The 25,451-nt window shown below is 35.8% G+C and overlaps 2 protein-coding genes across 3 annotated transcripts in view; one reads left to right on the top strand and one right to left on the bottom strand.

Annotated features, from left to right (window-relative positions):
* Positions 1 to 2,148, top strand: part of EDNRA (endothelin receptor type A) — a 33,330-nt gene extending 31,182 nt beyond the window's left edge. Inside the window, exon 8 of the mRNA XM_032186008.1 lies at positions 1,230 to 2,148. Within this exon, the coding sequence (XP_032041899.1) occupies positions 1,230 to 1,370 (141 nt within the window). The 3' untranslated portion in view covers positions 1,371 to 2,148. The remainder of the gene's footprint in view (positions 1 to 1,229) is intronic.
* TTC29 (tetratricopeptide repeat domain 29) overlaps positions 1 to 25,425 on the bottom strand; it is a 372,975-nt gene extending 347,550 nt beyond the window's left edge. For both annotated transcript variants that reach the window (XM_032186005.1, XM_032186006.1), the window contains exon 1: positions 25,275 to 25,425. The gene's annotated coding sequence lies outside the window, so the exon portion shown is untranslated. The remainder of the gene's footprint in view (positions 1 to 25,274) is intronic.
* Positions 25,426 to 25,451: the final 26 nt, after the last annotated feature.

The raw sequence follows: 25,451 nt of genomic DNA, 5'->3' as shown, positions 1-25,451 counted from the left end.
AAAAAAAAAAATGTAATAAGTGATTAAAATACGGAATACCTGTTTTTCTGTAGCCTGATGAAACAGAAACTATTTTAAGGGAGTATTTTCACATGAGAAATAAGAAGTCAGCTTTACTTCTGGTGGTCCCTTACTTCATTTGGGAACTGTGGAGAAGACACTATGCCTCGACCTGTCCTCAAGTAAAAGGGCAAAGTAACAGGAACAGGGGTACTACCAGTGTGCTCCTCAAATCATTAGTTCATTCATTCCGTTTGCCCCTTCAAATACAACCACATCCAACAGTTCTAATTAAATAATTTTCAGCTATTATGTAATCCTTCACAGCTTTGCATTTATAGCTTCCCTTTTCCTTTCTGGTATCAAGATGATTACTTCAGGCAATCTCTTCATTTTATAGTAGAGTTTCTCACCCTACCTCTGTAGATATTTTATGTACCCGCCCACAGACAAACAGTACACGTATCGTCAGTCTGTCCGTACCTCTCTTCAACACTCCCTGCTCATTGAGTCCATGGAATGGATCTACTGCTGTTATTGCCATTGCTCCTCTGAGGCCCTATCCCTCTTTCTGCTAAAGTATAGATTCCATCTTCATAGAATGAGGCATTAGTTTCTGCAAAAGGAGGGGAGGAAAGCTGAAGAGCCATTTCTCCTCCTTTCAGAAGAGACAACAGAACATCACAGCCTGCGAAGAACACAGTACAACCATGAATTACCTTCTGTTCTTAAATGTGAAAAATAACACAACTCAACATATACACCATCCCTTTTACTAGACAATTTTGCCTTCTTCCAAGATGTGAGAAGAGACCTAAGTCTCTTTTTTTCTCTTACATGTTAAGCAGCATGCTGATCCCTAAGCTTGAAGTGCAGTGAGAAAGAGGGGTGAAAAACAACCCAGCTCTTACAATGTTTACTGAATTCTGTCAGTTCTGAACCCATTTACCTTAGTCAAACAAATTTTCCATTTGATACTGTGAAAGTTTTTCTTAAATAAGAGCCACAGGCCAGGCCTAATTTGCTGCCTTTGTGACAATCAATCGTAAGAACTGCTTGCATTCTAGGATAAGAAATTGAAATTGGCCCAAGTGCAGCTATCACTCCCTTCAGCTAGAATTCTCTGTTAATTTCTGAATTAAAAATATTGTTGGCAATCTGCACAGAGTTGATAGATTTGTGCTAAACTTTTTTTAACTTTTTTTTTTTTTTTTTTTTAATATTTCCAGTCATGTCTTTGCTGTTGCTGCTCCCAATCGAAAAGCTTGGTGACTTCACTGCCCATGAATGGAACAAGCATTCAGTGGAAAAATCAAGAACTAAATAATCACAATACAGACCGAAGCAGCCATAAAGACAGCATAAACTGAAAATTAAGGACTCTGACACAATTTCAGAATCAAACAGGAAAAAAAAGTCACAATAAAGCTATTTCAACAGGAAGTCCAGTGAATGTTCCATCATCAATTCAGAAGTGTGCACCCTCGTACCTAACTCTAGAGGTGACTGAAACAGTTGATGGACTATAACTGTGATGATGCTCTACGAACTGAGATCTACTGGATGGTAATTCTGTCTTTGAAAATTATGTTGATGTGATTATAACGCCAAAAAAATGACTTGAACTACACAGGTGGTTTGCTCTTCTGAATTAAGCAGGAACTGTCCAGTATCTGTAACTGGTACAAAACAATATTCTTCCTGATCGTGACCTAGAATTAATCACTATGGCATTTTTTAGAAGATAACAAAGTGGAATCTGTCTGTGTATATTTTCTCTCCTGCCATTTGTCTTTCAACTTCTATTTGTATGGTGGATATATTCCATGCACCACTACATTTTGCATGTCGTTGTTGTTATTTTTTTTTCATTTTTACGTTGGAAAATGTTTTGCTCCACACCAGTAGGTTATTTACTTGAGTTACAGTGAGTCAGGACATCAGCTGGGCAGTTCACATTTGTAGCACTTCAGTACTCAAAAACAGGAAGAAACAATATAAAATAGCATTGACATTTGGCACTTAAGCACAGATTAATACCAAAAAAGAGGTATTAGTAACACGGTACTGTACTGTGTTATTTATTCTAATGATCTGTACAAAAATAATAATAATAATAATAATAATAAACAGTATCTCTATCAGCAAAATGAATGAAAGATGCCCACAGAGGGGCATCTTACAAAATGTTTTCAATTAACCTGCCATGTTAATTCATAATCTATATGAATTTATTAATCTATATAGACAATAGCAGCTTAAAATCTGTGTCAAAATAAGGATCATCGGAACACAGTGAAACATTAATAAAGATGTCCAAAGAGTTATAAGGATATAATTATTTTCATAGCAACTATGCACAACACTACTTACACGTTGTGAACATGAAGCCATAGGTGAATGCAGAACTGTGGAAGTCCGTAAGAGTTGTATATGCACAAGGGTATTTTGTGCCTTATGTGTACAGACTTTTTTTTGTCTTATTTTCACAATGTTCAAAGATTTTAATGGGATTTGATACTTTATTAGAATTGTTAACCATACAAATGCTATTAATAATATATAGAAAATATTGCTTGCATACGTGTAAACTGGTGATTTACTTATCATTTCCATCCATTATGGTTACATGGCAAAAGATTCATTGTTTGGCTATAAACATTTTTAACTGTTAGCCTTTTATTAAACAGTGAAATTAAACAGTATGGTGTTGTATATAATATGCCTTGTGCATAAATCTGCTAGGAAATTTATAGCATCTCCTGTGCCAGGTTAAGAAACATTAACTTAATTTCTACAATTTTTAAAAAATGTTACATTTTAAGTGAATGTGATATAATCCTGCATATTTTTATTTACAAGGTCAAAATGCTAGTGCCTACAATGACTTCTGCTGAACAAGTTTCCCAAACGTTTACATTCACACAGATCTTCTAAAGTATATTAAAAAATATCTTTAACTTAGTTTATGTATTTTTGTGTGCTTTTGTCTCTGTGGCATATAATTGTGTATAAATATATACAAATGTACATTCTTGTGTTATAAACCTAAATACAGACTTTGACAGTGCCCTGTAGCAGTGCCCAGGAGCACGTTTAGTTGAATTTTATTCAAAACAGATCATCTTCAAGCTGTATCAAAAAATATACTGAATGAGTAACAATGCTTTCCTTTGAGGTTGAATTACTGGGTCTCTTTACATCCTGACACCTTCACTGCTACTTCAACAGAACGTATACAGCAGATGATAATGGTAAACAGAAACAGTGGATTGAATTTAAATGGTAAATCTACACTTTTCCCCAAAAAAAAAAAAAAAACAAAACAAAACCCAAAAACCCTATCACGAAACAGAAATTCAACCACATTTAATTTTATCCTTTCATTTTTCTGCTGAATTCCACAAAAAAGGTGCTTTGACTTTCCTCTTTGTGCATCAAAATTGGTGGTGGTTTAGTTGGGATTTTGCTCTGCTCTTGAACAGAGGCTGCTTTCTCCTTTGCATCAGACCAACTTTTCTCAAGTATTCTTCCTTCCTTCTCTTATTTTATAGATGTTTTTACATTTGCTGTTTGTGTTTTCCTTAGCTGAACCCCAAGCCTAGCTTTTTTGGCAGCTGCTGAGATCTCTATTCTACAGGTTTCCTTTATATGGAATCCTACATGATTAATCTCTCAGCTCCTCTCTTATTAGTTAACTCCATTTCATGGCATATTTACATTTAACACCTTTAATACCTCCTGCATATTCATACTTTATTTCCCTATTCCTGCTTAGCATTGTCTCCTTCCTATGTAAAAACCTAAGGCACAGAGTTTTTTGTTGGCAAGAGAAGTAATTACCATGCTTTCAATACGATTCTTGAAATTACTATATTTTCTTATTCTCCACATGCTCAGATTCATTTCTTACACTATTACCCTTCTTACACAAGATCTGTACCTTATAATTAAAATCTGTTTAAATATCAGAATCATCTTTTTTTGCAGACTTCACAATTGCCAACTCTTTTCAGTGTAAAATTTCATTGACTGTTCTCTCCCATACAGTCTCATGTCTTGAGTTCAAGCACTTTCTGGACATTTGTTGAATTTAGAAGCCAGTTATTTTCCTTGTTTTCAATATGCATTTAATTCAGACTACCTCACTAAACACGTCCTCTTTGGTGTATTTTATCCTTATTTGCTTCAAAAATACAGCACACAAGTTTTATTTATATTTATATTTGCATGTGTGTATTTACTTAGGAAACTGTGCTTCATACCTGACCTAGGTAGCTCTCGTGCTTTGGCAAAAAATTGCCCATGTAGGAGTTCGTCATAAACCTTACCTGATAAAACTGTTATTTTCCTTCCTTGAAATGAGGCTTATGCAACCTTCATGTCCGAATATCTTTATTTTGCTTTTAATGCAATCAGTTTCCGATATTCACCTGTCTGTCCTTACATCTCTCAAGAGCAGCTATGAACCCCCTAACCAATTTTAAAGTGAACTTTACAGAATAGAGTAATCATGCTTATGAAGTTGCAGTGAATTTAATGGAAACTGGTGGATGGACAGAAGAACAAGACCCTACTTGTTTCCTACAGAGAACATTGCTGAAATTGAATTTATATGTAGTCAACAAATTCATATGATAGAGAGATGCTATGAACATCACAGCTGCAGAAAAAGCTTTGATCAGAGGTTGCAACTTGTAAGACATCTGAGAAACCACAACAGAAATTCTTGGAACCCAGTATTCCAAGTTCCATTGCTTGTGGAATTACTGCTTTTTTGCTGTTTCTTTCTCATCATTTACATATTTGCATATTGTTACTATATCATTCAATTCTGTGAAGTATCGTGGGTTTGTGAGACATAGTAGAAATTCAGATTCTGTAGCATTTGTATGAAAAGGATTGTGCTCAAATGTCCCTGAGGCAAAGCATGCATTTTCATTAGAAGAAACATACTCGGACTGCATACTAACATTGCCTTACAAATTTTTTTTCCAGACTAGCAGTGCAAAGCTTAGCTTAGTAGAGTATTCCTAATTCACACTTCCTACCCTTTCAAAGACTAAATAAAAATAAAAGCAATTATCTCCAAAATAAGGATAAGGGAAGATACATAAAAAGTTTACAGAACAAAAGCAATCAGCAAATCACATAGAAAGAAACAAACAACAACAACCGAAACAACAAAAACAACAACAAAGCACGTTTAAAATGCAGTTTGAAAAGAAACACAGCTTATCATTAGTCCAAGTGTGGGAAAGGAAGATAAGAACTAAATCAAAAAATTTAGGTCATCCCCTGTTTCTCTAAAAGGAGGTGAAATGAAATGACCTCCAGCATCCCATCTAGAATCTGCTTTTTTCCCCTGTATGTACACAACTGCTTCTCAAATGAACTGTTGCTTGAGTCACAGTTTTGCAGTCTCGTTAGTTACAGTAGCTTTTGTTATTCTTGATCTTTTTAAAAAATACTGCTACTAAATTTCAAAGTCTTTTGGGACCTTAAACATGTGGGACTGCAGCTCTGTTTTTTTTCCGTCCATTGTTCACTTGCAAGCAGTGAAGCAGGGGACAGTCATAATAGAGCGCAGGAGTTTAGAGGGAAGTTTTGTTTTCAGGCTTTCTAGTGAAACATCTTAAGCCCCCATCAGTGCCAACTTGTCACAGTCAAATTTACTGTCTACAGAGCAATGTCTCAAAAGCTATTCAAAGAGAAGCATACCATAAGGTATTTCCACCAAAACAAAAACTAAGTCATTACTGATATAAGCTGGAAGGTGTTGAAACACACAGAACAGTACCACACCCACAAAAAGCACATCTCCAGGGCTGTCTTATGATCACATCATCTTTTAAAGCAGAATTTATCAATGTATCTATGTTCACGCAGAAACTCCTGGGGAACCAGTTGCTTTAGTTTTTTAAAAGGTACTTATTGTTGCAGTACAGGAACTAAGAATTTCAAAGCGAAAACATTTCTTGCTGTCTTCACCTGTTAACACATTAGCTTTTCATGTTATGATTATTTCCAGACAACATCACTTTAAGAAGTGAAAATGCATGCAAAAATGCATCTTTGCTTTATTAAATTTATCAGTTTGTACCAGAAGCCGCTGTACAGCATGTGTTCCCTATGTAGTAGTTGTTCTTTATTTCCACAGACATATGGGTGTTGTCAGGAACTACAGATGTCATTGCCTGTATCTGGTATGCTCAGGCAAAATCACCACTTGTGTCCTTACCATTAACACACACTCCAGCAAAAGGTCTGATACTCCCAACTCTCTCGTAGTCTCTGCACTGTATTATTCAAAAGTTTTTCTTGTAATCAGATTGGTTTATGACAATTCAACACATTCTCACTACAAAAGTCAAAACCTATGTTCACGATACGGATGGAGACAACAGGAAGATATTACTTGCACAAAAGCAACTACTAGCAAACTCTAAAATCAGTGAAGAATCAATGTGTGCTCCACAGGTGCCAAGTACATCTGCTGGAGTCTGGCCATAAAACAAAAGAACACTTACAAAGAAATCGAAATAAAAGATTTCTGAAAGTGAAGTAGACAGCTCAGTAGTAAACAGATCTTCCTTCATCTCCATCACCTCATGTTAGATATTGCCTTTCCAACAAAGGTCTTCAAAAAATTTTATACCATACGTCGTTATAAACAAATTAGTAGACAAAAAATATCTCACATGTTATTGCAGGAATTCATTACTGATACTTCAAAATACTGCTCTTCCTCTTTATTCATTCCAATAAAGCTCAGCAGAATAAGGGTTACAACCGATAAGAAAAAGGAATTTATACCATTCTTCAGCAGCACTCTGCCCACAATTCTCAGAGAAAGTAAGTATCTGCAAATGGCTCTGAGATCTATGACTTGGAATTAATTACTTGGTGCAGCTCAGAATAATTTAGTTTAATCTCATGCTGGTTTAATCGTTGGAAGTAATAAATAAATAAATAAATAAATAAAAAGTCTACAAGTTACTGAATCAAGCATCCAACTGATTTGAGAGAAGCCCTTCTAAGCTATCTATGAGAACATGCATTCCATCAAGTATTTTAAACATAGGGGAAGATTAAATATCCATCATTACTAGCCACCAACTTGTAATCCTGTGGCCACACTTCATATTTCTTGAAATATCTGTCTGTATAGTTTTTGTGTCTTTTGCTCTCCAAAACTGTTGTACAGAGACCTCCTTGGTATTGCCTCCGAATAAAGTATACATTATTTTCTGTAATATCCAACTTCTGGATTTCCTGCATCCCAAACAAATTGAAATAATTCCAATGCCAAAGGCTTCTTGACAATCAAAGAAAAAATTATTGAATTATTTCCTTTTTATGATAATTTGAGAATTTGCTTGAACAGAACTTTAACCACTGGTTGTTTTTCTTCCATATAAAATAACTATGTTTTTATATGTATGTATATATATATATATGAACTTCTATTTACTTAAAAAGTGTCAGTCATTTAGAGAGAGACTGGAAAAATAGTGTGTAATTTAACTGTGGGCATACCACATACAACTACATACTACTATAACCAACTATGTGAATAAACCCATAGGTCAACCAGATACCTAAATTTTTTAATGTAAAGTGCTAGATGAGTAACAGAAAGACCATATGCATAAGAATCAAAGTTTGTTTCAACATTCAATATTTTATTGTCCAGCTGAAGGTATTACCTCAACCAAAGTTAAAACCAGTCATTGAAGTATTTCAAGTTCCAATTAGTAAACTGGGATAAAATGCAGGAACCTACTGAAGGAAATGAAGGATGAGTTTGCCACTGACTTCAGGAAAACTGGGATTTCACTGTCAGAGTATACAATGGAGCCCCATCAGCACGGTAACTATGGCAATGTGACTGAATCTATAAGTCCATGACAGCTAATACAGAAGAAGTAAAAGACTCTGCGTGGCTTGCATGAATAATTGGTAAATTATAATCTCATATGCTTGGGTGGGAAAAGAAACTTTGGCACACTTTTCCTTCCATAAAAACAGCTTAGCAAAAGAAGTCAGCTGTAACAGGGTTCTTCTCTCAGGCCACTCAACTAGCAGAGATGGATGGTTAAAATAGGAGAACAGGAAGACAGTGTACACAAAGAGAAAAATCCTCACTGCAGAATACTGATATTCTGTCCTTATCCTGTCCTTACTCCATGCTGTAATCTTTACTTATACAAATTATCCCACAGATTTCAATAGGATGAGCTATGTCAATGCACTTACTGGTTTCCTTGGAGGTGTCCTTTTTACTGTTTGGGCAGACACTGGCGATGTACAGTTGGGTGGAATATCCTAACATTACGTATCCTTGACATGCCTACTGCAATTATGCAGATCCATTTTACTGACACAATTCCAGTCTACGCTGAAATCAACGTGGACATATTATGCAGTGAGCACATATCTCAGAAATATAGCAATCCTCTGTCAGAGGAATCACAGGATCAATATTTATTACTGCAGGGTATGTAGTGTGCTGTATTCCTGAAGCACTTGATATATATACAAGAGAAAAGCATCTCTGCGGGGGTTTACCCTGCTGAGTCAAACTGAAAACCCTTACAAATCTCCTGATATACAGACCTCTGGGATCTGCCTTCTTTCAGAAAATTTCACCTTCTGTAGCTGATTACATATTTAGCTGTTCTAAGGATGTATTTTCTAGGCTTTGGGAAAACACAGTTTACACTGACTAAACACTGCATGAGAACTGTCATGTACAGTCATTCCCACTCAGCAGTTTTTGCCACAGGTATAAACCTTCATAAATCTTGTTCTGTATGCAAATAAAATCATCAAGTAAAATAATATGGAAAATGTATTATTACCTGAGAAAGAATTTGATGACACAAGAAATGGAACTGCCTACAACTACACCAAGCCAACATCCTTCTTATCAAGCTCCACTTGGTAACAGCAGATTACCTTTTAGCGAATTTGCAAGCCAATTTTAATACTCTCTCCCTTGAAAGGAAAATAGGAATGCCAAGCAACACTGAATTTATTGGATGGTTAGCTAACTTTTTCTCTGTTGTGTCTCTAAATTGAATACAAATAATTAATTTAATGCACTTTGTGCCTTAGTTGAAGATTACTTCTGCACTACTTTGTAACCCAAACTGCCCTGCTATGCCTACAACTGGTTCCAGACGTCTTACCAACAATTTGTTACAGTGGGTGCCAGGGTAGAAAAGGAAAACGATTAACCAACCCAAATAAACAAAACTATGCAACTACGGAACAATTCTGAGCTCAACAGGGAGCTGAAAATCAATTCCAAATGCTGCTTCAACTACATGTTGTATACTCTAATAAATTGTTCCAAAACTACACTCTGCAAACACATGGCAACAAAACCTGCATAGCATTTTTAGAAAGCATTAAAAATGAAACTTTATAATGTTTAATACTAATGTTTAATGGTGACTAAACAGTCTACAAGAAATTCTGTGCGTTAACTGGTTTTCATTATCCAAACTGCAGAACCCTGAGAATTCTGCAAATTCAAGAGATAACAGAAACTTTGTCTAAATAGTTCGTAAACAAGTTAGAGAAATTGGAAATTGTGTATTGAATTCCAATTTCTTGTGCTCAGTGCTTGCAGTTTATCCTTCATTTCTCTCCTATATCTTGCCCTTCTCTCTGAGGTCCCTTCTTTTTCTTGACTTATCACTGCCAAGAAGCAGGATGAATTAACTTAAGTTGAACTGACTACTTCCATTGCTTAAATGTTTACTCTATACAAGCCTAAAGCTGGCCTTATTCTTTACTATCCTGTACCAAAAGGTCTAATGTGAACATACCTTATATTGTCAGTGTAGTTCTTGAAAATAAAGCAATTAAAATGTAACAGTTGTGGAGCAGGTGAAAATAGGAAACAAAATAAAATTAATGGGGAAAAATAAAAGCAATTAAATATTGCTATTTGAGTTTGTCCACCCTAGGAAAGGCTTCATATCATTTTTTTTTTTTTTCCTCAAAGCCTCTTTAGAATCACAGTGAATAAGAAGATGAATGTGTCTGTCTCACATCATAGAAGCAAAAGATTTTATACAATCCTTCAGTAAGCTAAATGTAGTAAAATTTTTAATGTTTAGATAAACATCAGTGACTTGGAAGTCTAATTTGCAATGGATTAACATTCATATTGCAAACAGTTCCAGGGCTGACAAACTACACGTTTGAAAAACAGATGAAGAAAAATCAACTTTAATCTAGATTTGGTATTTGTAAATTCAGTACAGAGGCAAAAAGCTCAGTTCAAAGAGCCAAAACTTACCTCAGTAGCACAGCAAACGTGATATAACATGCTAGTGCAATTAATGGTTACTGGTACCCAAATTACTTCACTTAGAACTAGATTATAACTTATCCTTAAAGAGGAACCTAACATAAACTAGCATCGTGCCCCCAAATTGCATTTTTACAAGAAGAAAAAAAAATCTGTGTAGTTGCAGAAGAGCTGCTTTTCAAATTCACCAATACAAACCATGCCTAGAAAAAAGCCCTTTCAGATCAAACTTGAAGTCTATTAACCCAGCAATGTGTGGGAGTTTACAGTTCTTTCTATATTGTTCATGACCTCAGTTTAGCTAGAGAATTTATGTTTTAGGACAATCAGACTGCCACCTTTTACAAGTATTGCTCTAAAAAGAAAAAGAATTTAGAAAGTGAAGGATTTACTATAAACAAGGAAGTAAATCAATTTAATTTTATAATAACATCATAGAATAGATTAAACCCTAGAAGGAGAAAAGCATAGGCAGAAGATAAATGGTATCAATTTGTGAAAAAGGGAAAGGAATACATCTGAAGAAGATAATCAGAAGCTGCTGTCTAATGGGAAGATGGAATTGTGGAAACAGACCTCCAGGTGACAATGATCACCAAGTAAGTGATGTGTTTGCAATTGGCACATGGCAGGAAAAAAGAGAAATGCAGTCTGGAGCAAACACATGGAGATATTAAGCATCACAGTGTGGGGATTTAATATGTGACTGTAGCGTGATTATATGTGGAATAATCGCATTCAGAATATAACATAATGATTTAAAACATTCTGTCTTGATAAAACAAATTTTTGGGAGTGAATCAGCCACTGTCTTGAGAGGTCCTTCAAAAGTAAAAGAAGTCTTTTTTTTTTTTTATGATGATATAAGAAAAAATTAATGCTATAAAAATAGATTAGTTTAGAACTCTCCCTACGAAATTAATACATTCCTGACCAGCACAAGAGTCAGCCCTATTTTGGGGTATGGGAAGCCTCTGTGTTAATGATCATATACTCTAAAAACCTAAAAGCAATTACACTGAGTCAGACCTTCCTGTCACCTGTGATGATCTGTAACAGATACCTACTGAAGGGTGAAAGGGCAGTATAAACATACACTTCACTGGTAGACTGACTAAGCCTTCACCAATTTGAGCGGAAAATAAGTGTATTTGGAGTAAGTGATAGGTATTTTTCCATGAATTTGTCTTTTTGAACATCTGCAGCCCTTTGGTATTCACTGCATCTTGAGGCAATGAATCCAGCAATCTAAGTGATTGCTAGATTGTGTGAAACTATGCTATGAGTGAGCTTGCCATTTGATAATTTCATTCAATATCCTCTAGTTCTTGTATTAAAAGAGACAGTAAATAATTGTTCCATATTTACCCTTCTGCTCGTGAGTTTGCCAATGTCAGATGTCTTTTCCAGGCTGACCAATTTGTTTATTTCTATGTTGAATGAAAGCTGTCCTCTGCCTTTGATCATCTTTTTGCCCTATTTTGTGTTTTCCTGAGTTCTACTATTATATTTTATAGATGGAAGGGACAAAAGAGAGTCCAACATGACCTAGATGCAGCACCATAATCATAATTAAAACATTTTGTTCTTTATTCCTCTGTAATAATTCCTAACACTGTATTTGTACCATCAAAAGTTAGACGGTTTAAGTCCTTAAAGACGGATAGTGTGAAAAGTCTTCCGGAAAACCAAATAGATTACACCAACATGATAATCCTTCTGAACATGTTCAAGGACACTCTCAGAGACATAATTTTGTAAGCTATAACTTCCCTTCACAACACTTGAGTAGATTTTTCTAAACATAATATTTAGAGATGCAGCCATTAATTCTAGTCTTTGTTACAGTTTCTACTGGTTTGATGAATACTTCAGATTTTTGGTCAATCTTTCCACTCAGAAATCTGTCTCTCTCAATTTCTAGCTGAACATGATGTTTACTATGTATTGTTTCTGTGATATTGAGGCACGTTCACACATACCTACAGCTAAATGCACATTTGCATTTCTTCAGAATATTTAGATAAATACCATCCTGCCTCGTGCTTTATAACCGTCTTGTTGATTTGACCTATAGGCTTTTCCTCCATTTAAATCAGATCTTTAGAACCACTGAAGTCACTTATGATCCAATACAGTGAATGTGGATGCAATGGACTTAGCTAATAGGGATATGACTTCACCTTCCTTAAGCTTCCTTTTATTCCTTCAATGTCTACCAGTCTTCGCTATCTTTCTAGTCTTGATGTGCTTGAAAAAAAAAAAAAACCTCTAAACTTCTATGGCATCCTTCATATGGCATCAATTCTCCGTTGGCATAACCCATTATATTTTTCTTACATTATTTGAATTCCACTGTTATGCTGTTCTAATGATCATCTTCCTACCACCAAATTTTTAATATATCTGTTCTGGCAATATCATTGCAGAAACCCAGGTATTCCAGTTCTCCTCTCTCACTGTCTTCTAGCGTTCCTGTATAAACAGTATATGTTTAGTTTGATTTCCCATTTTCAATGGTTTGTTATTCTATTTAAATTATTTGTGTTAAATTTGTGCATTACCTATCTAGTGATACTATTACACGGTGGCTATCATCTTGAAGAACAGAGTATCAGTATGGCCAAGTTAAGTATGTTTAGTAAATAGCTTGAATAAGTGAAAATAAATTGAGAAAACTGTTGAGAAAGAAAAGCATCCATTATGTTCTGATCATTTGTCTCTGTTCCAAATAAACACAAAAATACACACGTTGTTGTCTATGTAATGTAAATAGCTCAACATGTGCATGTTAGAACTGACTTGAATTCCATTTCTTAAACTTAATATATTCTGGAAATACATTGTTTAAGAAATAATGTAATTGCACAATTCTGCTGTAAACTTTGCCTGAAAATTGGAAACAAAAACAAGGGTAGATTTTATCATCACTATTGTATAAAATGCATTCATTATATTTTTCCTATGGTAATAATTTCCAGTGTGTATGCACAGTGTTCCAAACTGCCTCTACATGCTCTATGTTTGTGCATGGATACACATAAGGCATACTTATACAGGATTTTGCATCTTTCTCCCAAATAACAAAGACATTTCTCCCTAATGAATTCAATTTATCAAGTGTACTTACATATGTTAAGGATATCTGCTTTTTGAATATTGCAAAACTGTAACAGTGTATGGTTTTGAAACTGATTATATAGTTAACGGTCTCTGTAAGAGGAGCTGAATAAAATTTCCAAAAGGAATCAGGTTTGGGATGACAAGGCATGGAAAGATTTGACTACAAAAATATTATTACAGAATCATATAAGTAAATGAAAATAGGGCTTTGCAAGGGAAATATGTAATTTTGAAGACAATTAACATACTCTGTATTCTAGGAAAACTCTAATTGAAAGAGACTTAACTGCTGTTTTACATGCTAAAGTAGATTCTTGGAAGTCAGCTGAAGCTTTCCCTGAAAGCAAGGTAGGAGGAGTTACTTAGGAGGTGAGTTGATTTCTTCATTGTCTGAGTGCTTCTTAGAACTGACTTAACCATTTGACTCAACATTCTGTTCTGAATTACATGAAAGCAACTCCCAGACAAATCTACTGGACAGCACACACACCCAGGAGCGCTGGCTCAGAGAACAGGACCCAGCCTGCTGTGATAATGATCCTGTTGTTCTTTGAATGTTCTACAAACTAGAACCTGCAAGTTCAGTATTCCTGCTCCAGGACTGTGAAATATTAGCTGTAGCACACTGACCAGGAGTCCAGGATGACTAATGTGAACTTCTTTTGCTATAGTTTTCTTTGCCACCGTCTATGGATTTCAAAATACATCAGAAGAAATCTCCGTCTCTGGTCTTGTAGCTTTGGACTACTTCAAGTACACATGGAACAAACAGTATTACTACCTGGAACATGAACTGAGCTTATGCCAAACTCCAGAAAGCACAGGACTTAGAGGCAAGTGTAGGAAAATAAAGGTGATTATGTACAAAAGCTCCGTTTTCAATGGCATTTGATAAAGAATGCTAAAGTTTGACAAGTTCTAGCAATGGATGAGAATCGAAAAAATAAAAATAATTAAAAAAAAAAGCTACACACTTGCTTGGATTCAATTTCGCTAGCTGTGGTACCTAAGTGTTAATTTGGCCCATGACTCCTTTGGTATATTTCTTCTTCTGAGTAATTTGAGTTGAAATACTTCATAGTTATAAAACATTTTGATGTGGTTTCAATTAAATGTAAGTATGACTTAATGTCTGGCAAAATCAAAGCTTCCTTACATTAGAATAAACACATATCGTTTATTAAGCAATACTAGCAATATTGCTGCTAAAACAAAACAAATTCTTAAACGGGAAAAAAGCAAAGTTCTAAACCAGTGTAAGACAGAGAAAGAATTTCTTATATTTGTAAGAAAACTGAGGAAAAATATTGCTGGGTTCATTCAGAGGCTAATTTCTATATTCTAAGTATTTTGAAATACTGTATTGCAGCATCTAGCATTCAAAGTTTACTAAAGTTTTGTGGGAAAAGAGCTTTTTGGCAGCATCCCAGTCCATAAGGGTCTGAGAATGATGTGCCAGAAAGACTCAGGAGGCCTAAAAAGCCACTTTAAAATATGGAAGAGGGTTTGTTTTGTTTTGGGTTGTTTTCTTTTTCTTTTTTTTTTCTTTTCTTTTTTTTTTTCTTCTTCTTTTTCTGTTAGAGGCCCTGTTCAGGGTCTTTTGGTCTGTTTCAGGGATTTGTCTAAGCTGCAACACAAAAGTAAGGAATTCATTACAGGCACTCATAGAGCTTCTAATACTATCATGTTCAAATAACACTTTTGCATTAGAAAAGTTTTGGTTTTATGCGTTTTCATGGCAATTGACAAACTTTTTTTTCCTCCAGTAATAACTAATAGCTATCTATCTGAGATGCATTTAGTGCAAATATTATCCTTCAGTCACGCTACAGCCTATAATGTTGGCAAGGATCAAATCTATTTTCATCTTCATAATTCTTCACATTTCTCTATACCAACATTTCTCAACAAGTAAAAACCTCATTTTTACAACTTTATTCCATAATGACTGACGAGTCATACGCACAAACTGTTACAAATATTTCAGTTAAACATATACATGCCAGTATAACGGCAAAATCAGGCATATACTCTGGAAAGAAAAGCCTATTTACTTTTCTTGTCCTCATTTTAGCAGCCCTTTCAGACACTTAACAGATCACATCTCAAAGCATTTGAATTTAAATCAATTTTAATTAATTCGTTTTAGAGAACTGAGATAGGTATTGACTTGGCAAAAATAGCTGGTTTGATAAATCACAGCAAAAACGCATGGGTACTAAGTATAGTTGGAACTATACACAAAACTTCTCAAAATGTTTCTTCTTCCATTAATATTCAGAGCCTAATTCTGACTTGACTAACACCACAAGGATTTTCCCTTTGATTTCTGAAGAAAAAGATCAGGCTCCAAATATGTTTCTTACCCGGTTGTTTGAAGAACTGATCACAAACATGGAGAGGAATGGAACAGAAAGGAACTGAGGGAGAGAGAGAGAAAGAGAGAGAGAAAGAGAGAGAGAGAGAGAAAGAGAGAGAGAGAAAGAGAGAGAGAGAAAGAGAGAGAGAGAAAGAGAGAGAGAGAAAGAGAGAGAGAGAAAGAGAGAGAGAGAAAGAGAGAGAGAGAAAGAGAGAGAGAAAGAGAGAGAGTTTGTGTTTGTCCTATCCTATATTAGGGATCCCTATTGCTGAACCTAGGACAGATCTAGAAAAAGACAAAGCACTGCACTCCTAAATATCACATCTGATTTTCATCTTCCTGGCTCACATAATTGAATCCAGAATCCTGTATAGAGAATCTTTTTGCAGTGCATGCAGGAAAGTACGCGCATGTGGAACATTCATAAAAATCATTATGTTCTGTAAGAAGCTAATTAAGTAAGCAGGCACTCACTCAAGAGCACTCTATCCTGGGTTCTAGTCCCAACTCCTCCAAGTATTTTTGTACTTATCCAGGACTATTTCTCTAGTTTCTGTAAAAAATTGACAAGTTACTCTTTCTCACCAATGCATCTTAACTGCAAGACTTAAATGGTGAATAGTGAACATCATTGGAAAGTGAAATTGAAGACTGAAGAATCTTTCCTACATTCTAGAGTCTGCTGCCTGCTGGCTACAGCGTACTCCAAAGGAAGGGTTGAGCCCTTTCAGACAGACGAGGGAATTGAACCTGGATCTCATCCACATTTCTGTCTGTTCTAAGCACTCAGCTCCAGTCTGAAGGGAAACAGATTTTTCCACTGTGGGACCAGCTGTTGCTGCAGGGTCCCAGCCTACTAGGCATCTTCAGAACTCACCTACTGGACTGAACTCTCCAGGGAGACATACAGAGGAATGCTTCATTTCTGGACACATATTGAATGTTAGCTGGGTTAATTAATAGGCTACTCAGCCCTATTAGCACTTAACTACCCTTGAGAGGATGAAAGAGCATTGCTGGAGTGCTCTTTTTATTATGCACCTCGCGATAGAAATGCCTGAGCTTCCACAAAAATGTAGGTACTTCGAGTGTGAAGTGGCAGATATGTAAATACTTTTTAGGACTGCATTTTTGATACAGGGCACTTAAATTCCACCTGACTTCAACATCAGGTGTTTACGTCCTTTTCTGGGTGTCATCCCAGACTAGAATCAACTGCTGAGAAATAATCATAATATCTGCATAAGGCTGATTTTCAGAATGATTTAAATAATTAATCTTCATATTGCTCCTAAACAAATATTATTTCTTTTTCACGTATATATATATCATGTGATAAATTGTCATAGGCTTCAAGTGAATTGGTATCAAAATTAGAATTCTAATGGAAGAATTCTTGGTTCTCAGACGAGAATGCAGTTCCTGCCTCTCAGAAGTTAAGAGCAGAGAGAAAACATGTTCTTCAGATGAAGTAGCTGTTATGCTGACAGGTTTTAATTAGCTACGGAGTTTTTCTCTTTAAATGGTTTATCCTGTGTTTTTGTTGTTGTTGTTGTTTTTTGGTTGTTGTTTTTTTTTTTTTTTTTTACTTCCAGAGAATACACAAAATTTTGCAGTGTTAACTTTCACTTCTGGTAGGCCATTAGCATCATCAATAGGTAAATAACTGTGGAAGCATGATTTAAACTTATCTTTAGTAAACTTCACTTTCTGAGTATCATCAGAAGTGATTGGACATACTACATTTAATAGTACACAAGCATGATGCAGTTAAACAATGACAAAAAATTTTTAAAAGGCTTATTAGATCACTTAATTGCTACCACTAATGAAAAGTGTTGTCTATACACAAGTAGGATGTTTTCTCCTTTTGTTGCTGAAGGAAATCCATGATTTTGAATGCCTGCAAGAATTGTCGGTAGGTTGAAAGGACTGCCAACTACCACCCCCTTCGCAGCATTATCTTGGCTTTCACAGCTATAATAGATCCTTCCGTAAATTCTCATGTGTGGCTCACCAATCTACTTGCTACATACACAACTGAAAGAGTATGTTAGCCACTACAAAGTGACAAGTGCCAGAAAAGCCTAACATGAAACAATTTCTAGGTTAAAGTATACAAAAAATATTGTTGTGACAATTGGCAAATTTCAACAACCATGCATCGAATGTTTCCAGGGTAACAATTTTGAGAAGACTACATTTTCATAAACACACATTGTTTTACAACCCATGATTCAGCATAACAACAGATATCCACAAATCTTCGTTGACCACTGTTTGGTACAGGTATACATTTACCACAAGCAACAGAAAAGCAAGAATATATACTGTGATATAGAACACACTTAATTATTTTTGTGTAAAAATGTTGCATGTATTTGCAGATATAGTATGCAAATGATGACTTACCACAGAAACAAAAAGAAAAAACAAACAAACAAAAAAAACCAATAATTCTAATAATAGATATTTAGTAAATTGAATATGGTTGTGGCTGTGACATTCCTTTAATCTCTTGGTACATGTATGACTGTGAAGGATACTTGCATAATAGGAATTTTTTTTCCAATAGATCAAATACCAAATCCCTTTCCTTACAAAAACACGTATTTTGTACTTTTTTTTTTTTCCTGATATATCCAAATGAGAACACTAGGGTTTTATGTTTACATCACGCTTGAGAATTTTGAAACTTCAGTCTCTTAAATACAGGGGCTTCAATTTTAGACCGACAGCACAACCTAGTGGTTACTCACACTGTTCTGTAGCATTCTGATTACACGATACCTCCTCAGCTGTGCCTACCTAAATAAATTTCACGTGTCCTTCAATGTATGCACTTTCCTTCTTTTCGCTTTATAGAACAACAAAGAAGGAAGTTGGGATTTTGGAAGAAAATGTCATTTAATAAAACTGAGATAATTCAGGAACATGGAAGATTTTAAAATTGCTTCTATATACCTTTCAAACAAAACCATATTTCTGAGTATGTATCATTTTAGTTGTTCTTAGCCGGCACATACAACGAAGAACAGTGTAGTTTGTCCTTTCATTTCATTTTCCAATAGGAAAAAATTATCTCTGTTTTTGTTTCATTTTTACCTGACCAGCTTTAACTGGGTAGTATGATTAAAAGGCTATACAAGTTACTAAGTACTTACCTAGTCAATAAAGCTACAAATGTAGTCATCAAAACCACACCTATCATAGTGTTTTGATGTGTTTTTCTTTTTTTTTTTTTTATTTTGCCAGTCAAGTTTGTTTATTTTGCAGTACAATCAGATAACTGTCTGTTGAAGCAGAAAATAACCAAAATCAAAGAGAATCAAGAGAAGTAAATCAAATGTCACCTGAACATGTTAAAACAGTATTTTTTTAACAGCCCAATTTACAAAACTTTGACTTTTTATGTGGACGGCTGTAAATGATTACTATTTTCATATGGGACATCTACAGAAAATCTTGAAGGTATTGTTCCCCAGATGAGTTCATAGTTTTGTATAGCTGCAAAATCTTTCAGCATATTTCTCATTCTCTGATCACCGAAATATCAGATTTAGAATGATGGTCTTCTCAGTAGTATCAGATATTTGTCTCTTAAAGGAACAGAACTGTAACTGGAGTTCTGTATCCCTGACAGGCTGGATAGACTGAAAGACCATTTGCCTGCTGAGCATCTGCTTCTTGCTGTAGAGCAGTTCTCTCTTAAGCTGGGATTAGTCAGGTGGAAGCAGACTTTCACAGCAGGATGAAAGGGACTGTGGATCTGACCTTTCCCTGTGTCTCTTTCCTCATACTTGGGTTCATATATTTCTTTCCCCTTTCTGAATCAGTTTCAGTAACTCTAGAGTAATTTTATTGCCTGAATTTGGGTATTTTGCTCACTGTCAAAATGTTTAAATCATCTCAGTATGAGAAAACATTTTCTAGTACTAATAACAATTCATGTATTTCAGAGAGTATGTTTTCCAAATGGTATGTTGGGACACTCAATATATTTTGCTAAAGCTCAAAAATCAGAACTCAGTTAAGAGTTTCCCTAGTTTTTAGTTTAGCTTCATGGTCTTCTGCTGCCTGACTCACGTTCAATGTACGTTACTGGCAGTGCTAATGTTTCAGTCACGTTGACATTAAAACTGAGATGAAAAGGCAAGTCCCTCCTTTTCTGTACTGCTCAGGAATATACACAGCCCCATATTATTCTCTCCTCTGAAGGGGAGTGAATAAAGAGAGAAATCTCATCAGGAGAAGCTCTGTTAACAATCCCAAATGGGTACATATACTGCATTTTAATGCTATAGCTGAAAGGTAAGAGATGGTAGAGGATTTTTGGTCGCAATTCACAAACCTATTTTCTGATCCAGCATTAACAGAAGCTGTAACGGCAAGTACCCCCTAAGCAGCAGTACAGCCCGCCTCTCTACCAGGCCACATCATTTCTTGGAATAACTTAGATACCAGAGTTTGGGAATCCTTGTCATAAACTCAACAGTAACAAATAGGGTTCTAGGTAAAAATCTGTTAACTTCTCAACAAAAAGACATGCAATAGGTAAAGGAGAAAGGAGTTGCAGGTAATGCTGTTCTCTATAAATTTGTACACCTTGGTCAACTTGTCCAACTCCCCTGCTCAAGCAAGGCCACCTAGAGCTGGTTGCCCAAGATGGCTTTTGAGTCTCCAAGGAGGGAGGTTCCAAAACTTCTCTGGGCAGCCTGTTCCATTGCTCGGTCACCCTCACTGGAAAAAAAGGGCTTCCTTAACAAATCATACCAAACGGCCCTCTTTGTTATAGAAACATCACAATGAGTGTTGACTTTTCACCAAGAGGTATACTGAATTAGTTAAAACCTGAATGTCATGTGTTTGTTACTGGGAGTCAAATGTGATAAAATTTTGGAAAGGTTTCTCTGTCACAGAATTCAACAGGATGGAAGATCCTTCCTTTGAGAACCAACAGGCAAGAAGACTTCATAAACATCTTACTGAATTTCCAAACACATGGCATACATTCCTTCCATATTTTAACAAATCACAGGAATGATAGATGTGCCCTTCTGAGGAATTGTGTATGAGGATTATTTATACTCGATTATTTCATGTTCACCACTTCCTTTTACACAGCCCCTTCTTGTTACATTGCTTAATATATTTTGAGACATCATACATAAGTGTATAAAACTCTGCCAGAACTTTGCTAGGCAAATACATGTCCACTCACTGCAACAGGAGCTCACGCTTTAAAATACAAAGCAGCCTAGTGATAGTAAGTAGCTCACAAGTCCTCAGGTAACTAACAAAAAAAATCTAAGTAATCTTGAAAACAAAGAAGCCACATCTTAAAGTATCACCGAAACTGCTCTCTACAAATGCTTCTGGAGCTGAACAGCCATTCCCTTCAGTGATCTTCCACAAAAGAAGCAACAAAGTAATCAGAATGTGATGGCAGCATTTCCCTAAGATCAATATCTTAGAACTAATGACAGCCTTGCGATAGAAGTGTGACAGAAAATTGAAAGAAAAAAGTCTAGTACTGGTAACACTCAAGAAAACATATTGAGTTTTAACTCTCATTAAGTTTTAATAAAATGACATAAAAATGCATTAGTAAGGTTGCTGGTGTGAGTAACCACCAGAGCAGAGTGTGAACTAATCAGCAGCGGTCTATCAGATGCACACCTCAAAAGGCTGACAGTAACTTTACCACAACACGCAATACAAGAGGGGAAATCGGTGATTTTGATCACTGAGTGGGAGAATTTGCATTTAATCCTGCCCACCCCACAGAGAAATTCTAAGCAGCCAAGATGGACAGCCTAGTTATCACTGAGGGTCAACACTTGTATAATACAAAGTAAGAAAAATGAGGAAGCCTATGAAGCTAATGGCATATAAATAAAAATACAATTCATGAATAAAATATGCCACAGTTTTCCAACAGCAATTATAAAATAGTCTATTTTCTTTGCTATTTTAATTTAGTAAATTATTTATAGGTTTCCATATAGTAAGGAATAATCCCAGTTTATTATGTTTTGACATAACTCTTTTAAATAAATTTGAAATTCATGAGAGCAGAATGTACATAATGATTGACATCAACAGTCAATCAGTCAACACATCGGTCTTTCCAGTAGTGGAGAATGCTACTAGTATAGCTGTTACCTCCAAGTTCTGGAGGGTAGCTTTGTTGCTCCTTTCTCTGCTATTAGAAGCCTCAATAGTTAGTGAAGATAAACCCTGTCAGCTCGGTTCTTAGTAGCATTTCACGCACATCCTCTTGCTGAAAACAAGGGGTTTTGTGTGTGTTCTGGAGACAGCAGTGGTCCCAAACCATAGTGCTAGTTCACTGAAAACCCATACAACACCTGGAAAAGTGATCTTTTCTCTCACTGCACAATACTTTGAAAAATTATAAATTCATGTGTGAGGATATGAATTTATATAGCTTGTATTTCCTGTGTTGCTGAAACAAGACTGGGAGACAAGAATGTTTATAACTACCATCTCCCCATAATACTACATTTTGAGGGTCATATTATCAACTCACATTCACTTCTGTTACAAAATCATTTTGGTTATGAAGTTATTTCAGGTACGAAAAGGTATTTTGTAGAGACACAACATAAGAATAGAACCTCACAGACAAGAATAGTTCCTCTTTCTGATCAAAATATAAATGAATCTGAGACATGAAGTAGATTCCAAACAAGAAACTTCAATGGTGGGGATCACAGAAACTAACCTGTTCCAGTGCTTAAATACCCCAATTCCCCTTGCTGCAGTTTCAGCATGTTTGTGATACCTACATCAAAAATAATCGAATACAATTTTTATCTTTGTTTACAGATTTATCATGTTTCCTTTAAGCCTTCTCTAACCACAATTATTTTATTATTTCCTGGCAGAATTTGTATTTTAAGCTTCCGATCATGCTAGTTGCTTCCCAGTGCAACTGAGACACTTTTTTTTTTTGTCATGCGTAGTTGAAAAAACCACAGACTTACTACAGTTAAGTAGAACAGAACGATTGTTTCCCCTCTCCCATGAAAGACATACCTATTTACATATTCTAGCAAAGTGCTGGCATTTTTCCAAGGTGATTGAGCACTACTTGCTCAGTTATTTTGACCTGAATTAGTAGAAAACCTGGTTTCCCTCTACACTGTAAAAATATTATAAGGCCTCAGATTTCTGCTAAAAATATATATCTACTTCTGATATAGTTAGTACAAAAACTTTCTGAAAGTATGCAAAAGAATCTACTTGCAGAAATGCATTTCTTTAACTTTTTTTTTTTTTTTTTAGGAATTATGTTTACTTACATAAAGCCTTGCTGTAATTTTGTAACAGCTACCACTGGAGAGGGGTGCCCAAGTTAATAACCTTATTACATTTCTTGCATAGAATCAGACTAGCATACCAGTCCCCTGGGGCACCACATGAAATCTGACAGCAGGGCTGAAAATATTTATGAGGTTCTCTAGTCCAACATTCTTCTAATGTAATATTAATTAAAACCAACCCACAGTGACTGACCAGTGAGTATTCTTGTGATAGGAGTATATGTAAAGTGAGGCTCCTTTCCTTCTGGAGGATAAAGGTAAGCATTAGTTCAGCTGCTTCTCCTTTACCAGCCTTCAAAAAACATAAAGGAACGTATGTTGGAGTTTGCTAGAGAGGGAGGTCAGGCCAGCAAATACAATTTAACACAACTGTGTTAAATTTTGCTTTCTAAGAAATCTGATTATAAAGAAACCTGACTTGTTCTTGTAAAGAAGTCTACCTTGGAACCTGAGGCAAACACACAAAATACGAGTAAACAGAAAAAAAGACCAGATAAACTGAAAACAATGATTTCAAGTCTGTTAAGTGTTGAAATTCTCCTCAAGGATTTTTTAGGTCAGTTAGTGCTGTAGAAACCCCAAAGTACCAAAAACAATTCAAGAACAAGGAACATCACTAAGAGAGCATCTCTTGGCTTGATATTCTTAGGGAAGTTAAAAACAAAACAACAAAACTAAACAACAGTGCTTTGCTTTCAGTGTACCAGTTACTGGAGAAACTTAAAAAAAAAAAAAAAAAAAATGTTTTGTAAACAATGTGCTTATTCATTAATGATATAAAATGTTTCCCGTCATTTTAGATATATTACTTACAGATAAGTTATTGTTGTTATTCCTAGTATTTCAGCATTTGTGTTGTCTGCTTTTCTGGAAACGCTGGAAATATTTGCTTTTATGTCTGTAACATGCTTAAGAGAAGTATTTATATTTAGGTACTTTTCATTATTCACTGTGACTGAGTTTGTAGCTTCTGATGGACATACTTCTTGTACCATCAAGAATTTGTTACGTACCAAGACCAAAGGTTTTGCAGAATAGACACCTAAGCACTAATTTGGTAATAAAATACAGAAATGTAGTATTTCAGCTCAAAACAATATGGGAAGAATTATTTAGTGGCAGTTATCAGTGAACAATACTCTGTTCACAAGTCTACCATAACCTTGAGCAAATTCTACTGAATTTTTATCTGTAATGCAGAGATGATCGTTCAGTGTCTTTAAACTGTTTTTCATCCTTAAACATTAAAACTAAATTTGCAGTTAATTCATTGACCAGTAGAAAAATTTAGAAATGGCAATTGAAATATCAGGCTTTTTACTTAATGTGGTCGTGGCTAACTAATTCAGATCATTCTTCTAAATTCTGCATAATGGAAGGAAAGGGAAGTGGTAAGCTCAGGGAAATGGATGATAACCAGGCGAAAAAGAAAGGACCACAGGACCCTGCCCTCACTTGTAGAGGAGCCTACCAGCTACTGAGGGTATCACTACTACTTTAGCTTGCTTTGCTCCTCCTAAGACAAGTGGATGGGGAAGGAAAATTTAACAGCCCATTATCAGAGTCTCCATTTCTGGCTAAACCAACATAGTTTGGCCGTTGGCTTTGGGGACGAATTCAGCCACATCTTCATCTCCTTGGAGGAGATGAGGAGCTGTTGCTTTGGCAGCTTAGAACTGAAATGCCAAAGAACTGAATGCTTCTGGCTGAGCTGAGCTGAGGCCTCAGCTGGGTGTCCTCATGAACTATTAGGTGCCACAGCTGTGGAGCATGGCAAGGGCAAAGAGAGGTCTTGGGAACAGGCCTCCAGCCCCACGCTACTGGTTATGCCGATTCTGGGAGCAGTCTGACAAGTTTTAAGGGTTTTGCCATTTCCTGAATAGGAATTTTCCTTTCAGGTTGCATCTATCCAATGGAAATACATTTCCAGTTACTTCGATGATACAGAATATTGTGAATATTTAAAGAACCACATAGCTTTGCTGTTTCAATAAACATCTGGGCATTGGTAAGTTAAGAGTGGAAAGCCTGGGCAAACAATTGCTGCAGAGATTTAAAAATATATATTAAAAAAATCAGTGATTTACACAGAGAGACCCATGTCAGTGTTCCTCAGTACCTCGTCCTCCACGTGGCTCCTTGCAGCTCACGCTCCTTACTCACACCTCAAGCATTTGAGAGTCTGCTTTGGGCTCCTGCTGAGGACTTAGAGCTGCCTTTCCCTGGGACGTTTGGTCCTCACACAGCTCAGCACCAAGCCCCGCGCCCTGTCAGCCCTCACGAGGCTCAAAGCTTC

The sequence above is a fragment of the Aythya fuligula genome, chromosome 4 (genome assembly GCF_009819795.1).
Source record: "Aythya fuligula isolate bAytFul2 chromosome 4, bAytFul2.pri, whole genome shotgun sequence".
Taxonomy (NCBI): domain Eukaryota; kingdom Metazoa; phylum Chordata; class Aves; order Anseriformes; family Anatidae; genus Aythya; species Aythya fuligula.
The sequence above is the reverse complement of the archived record's forward strand: the minus strand, read 5'-3'. Positions and strand labels throughout refer to the sequence as shown.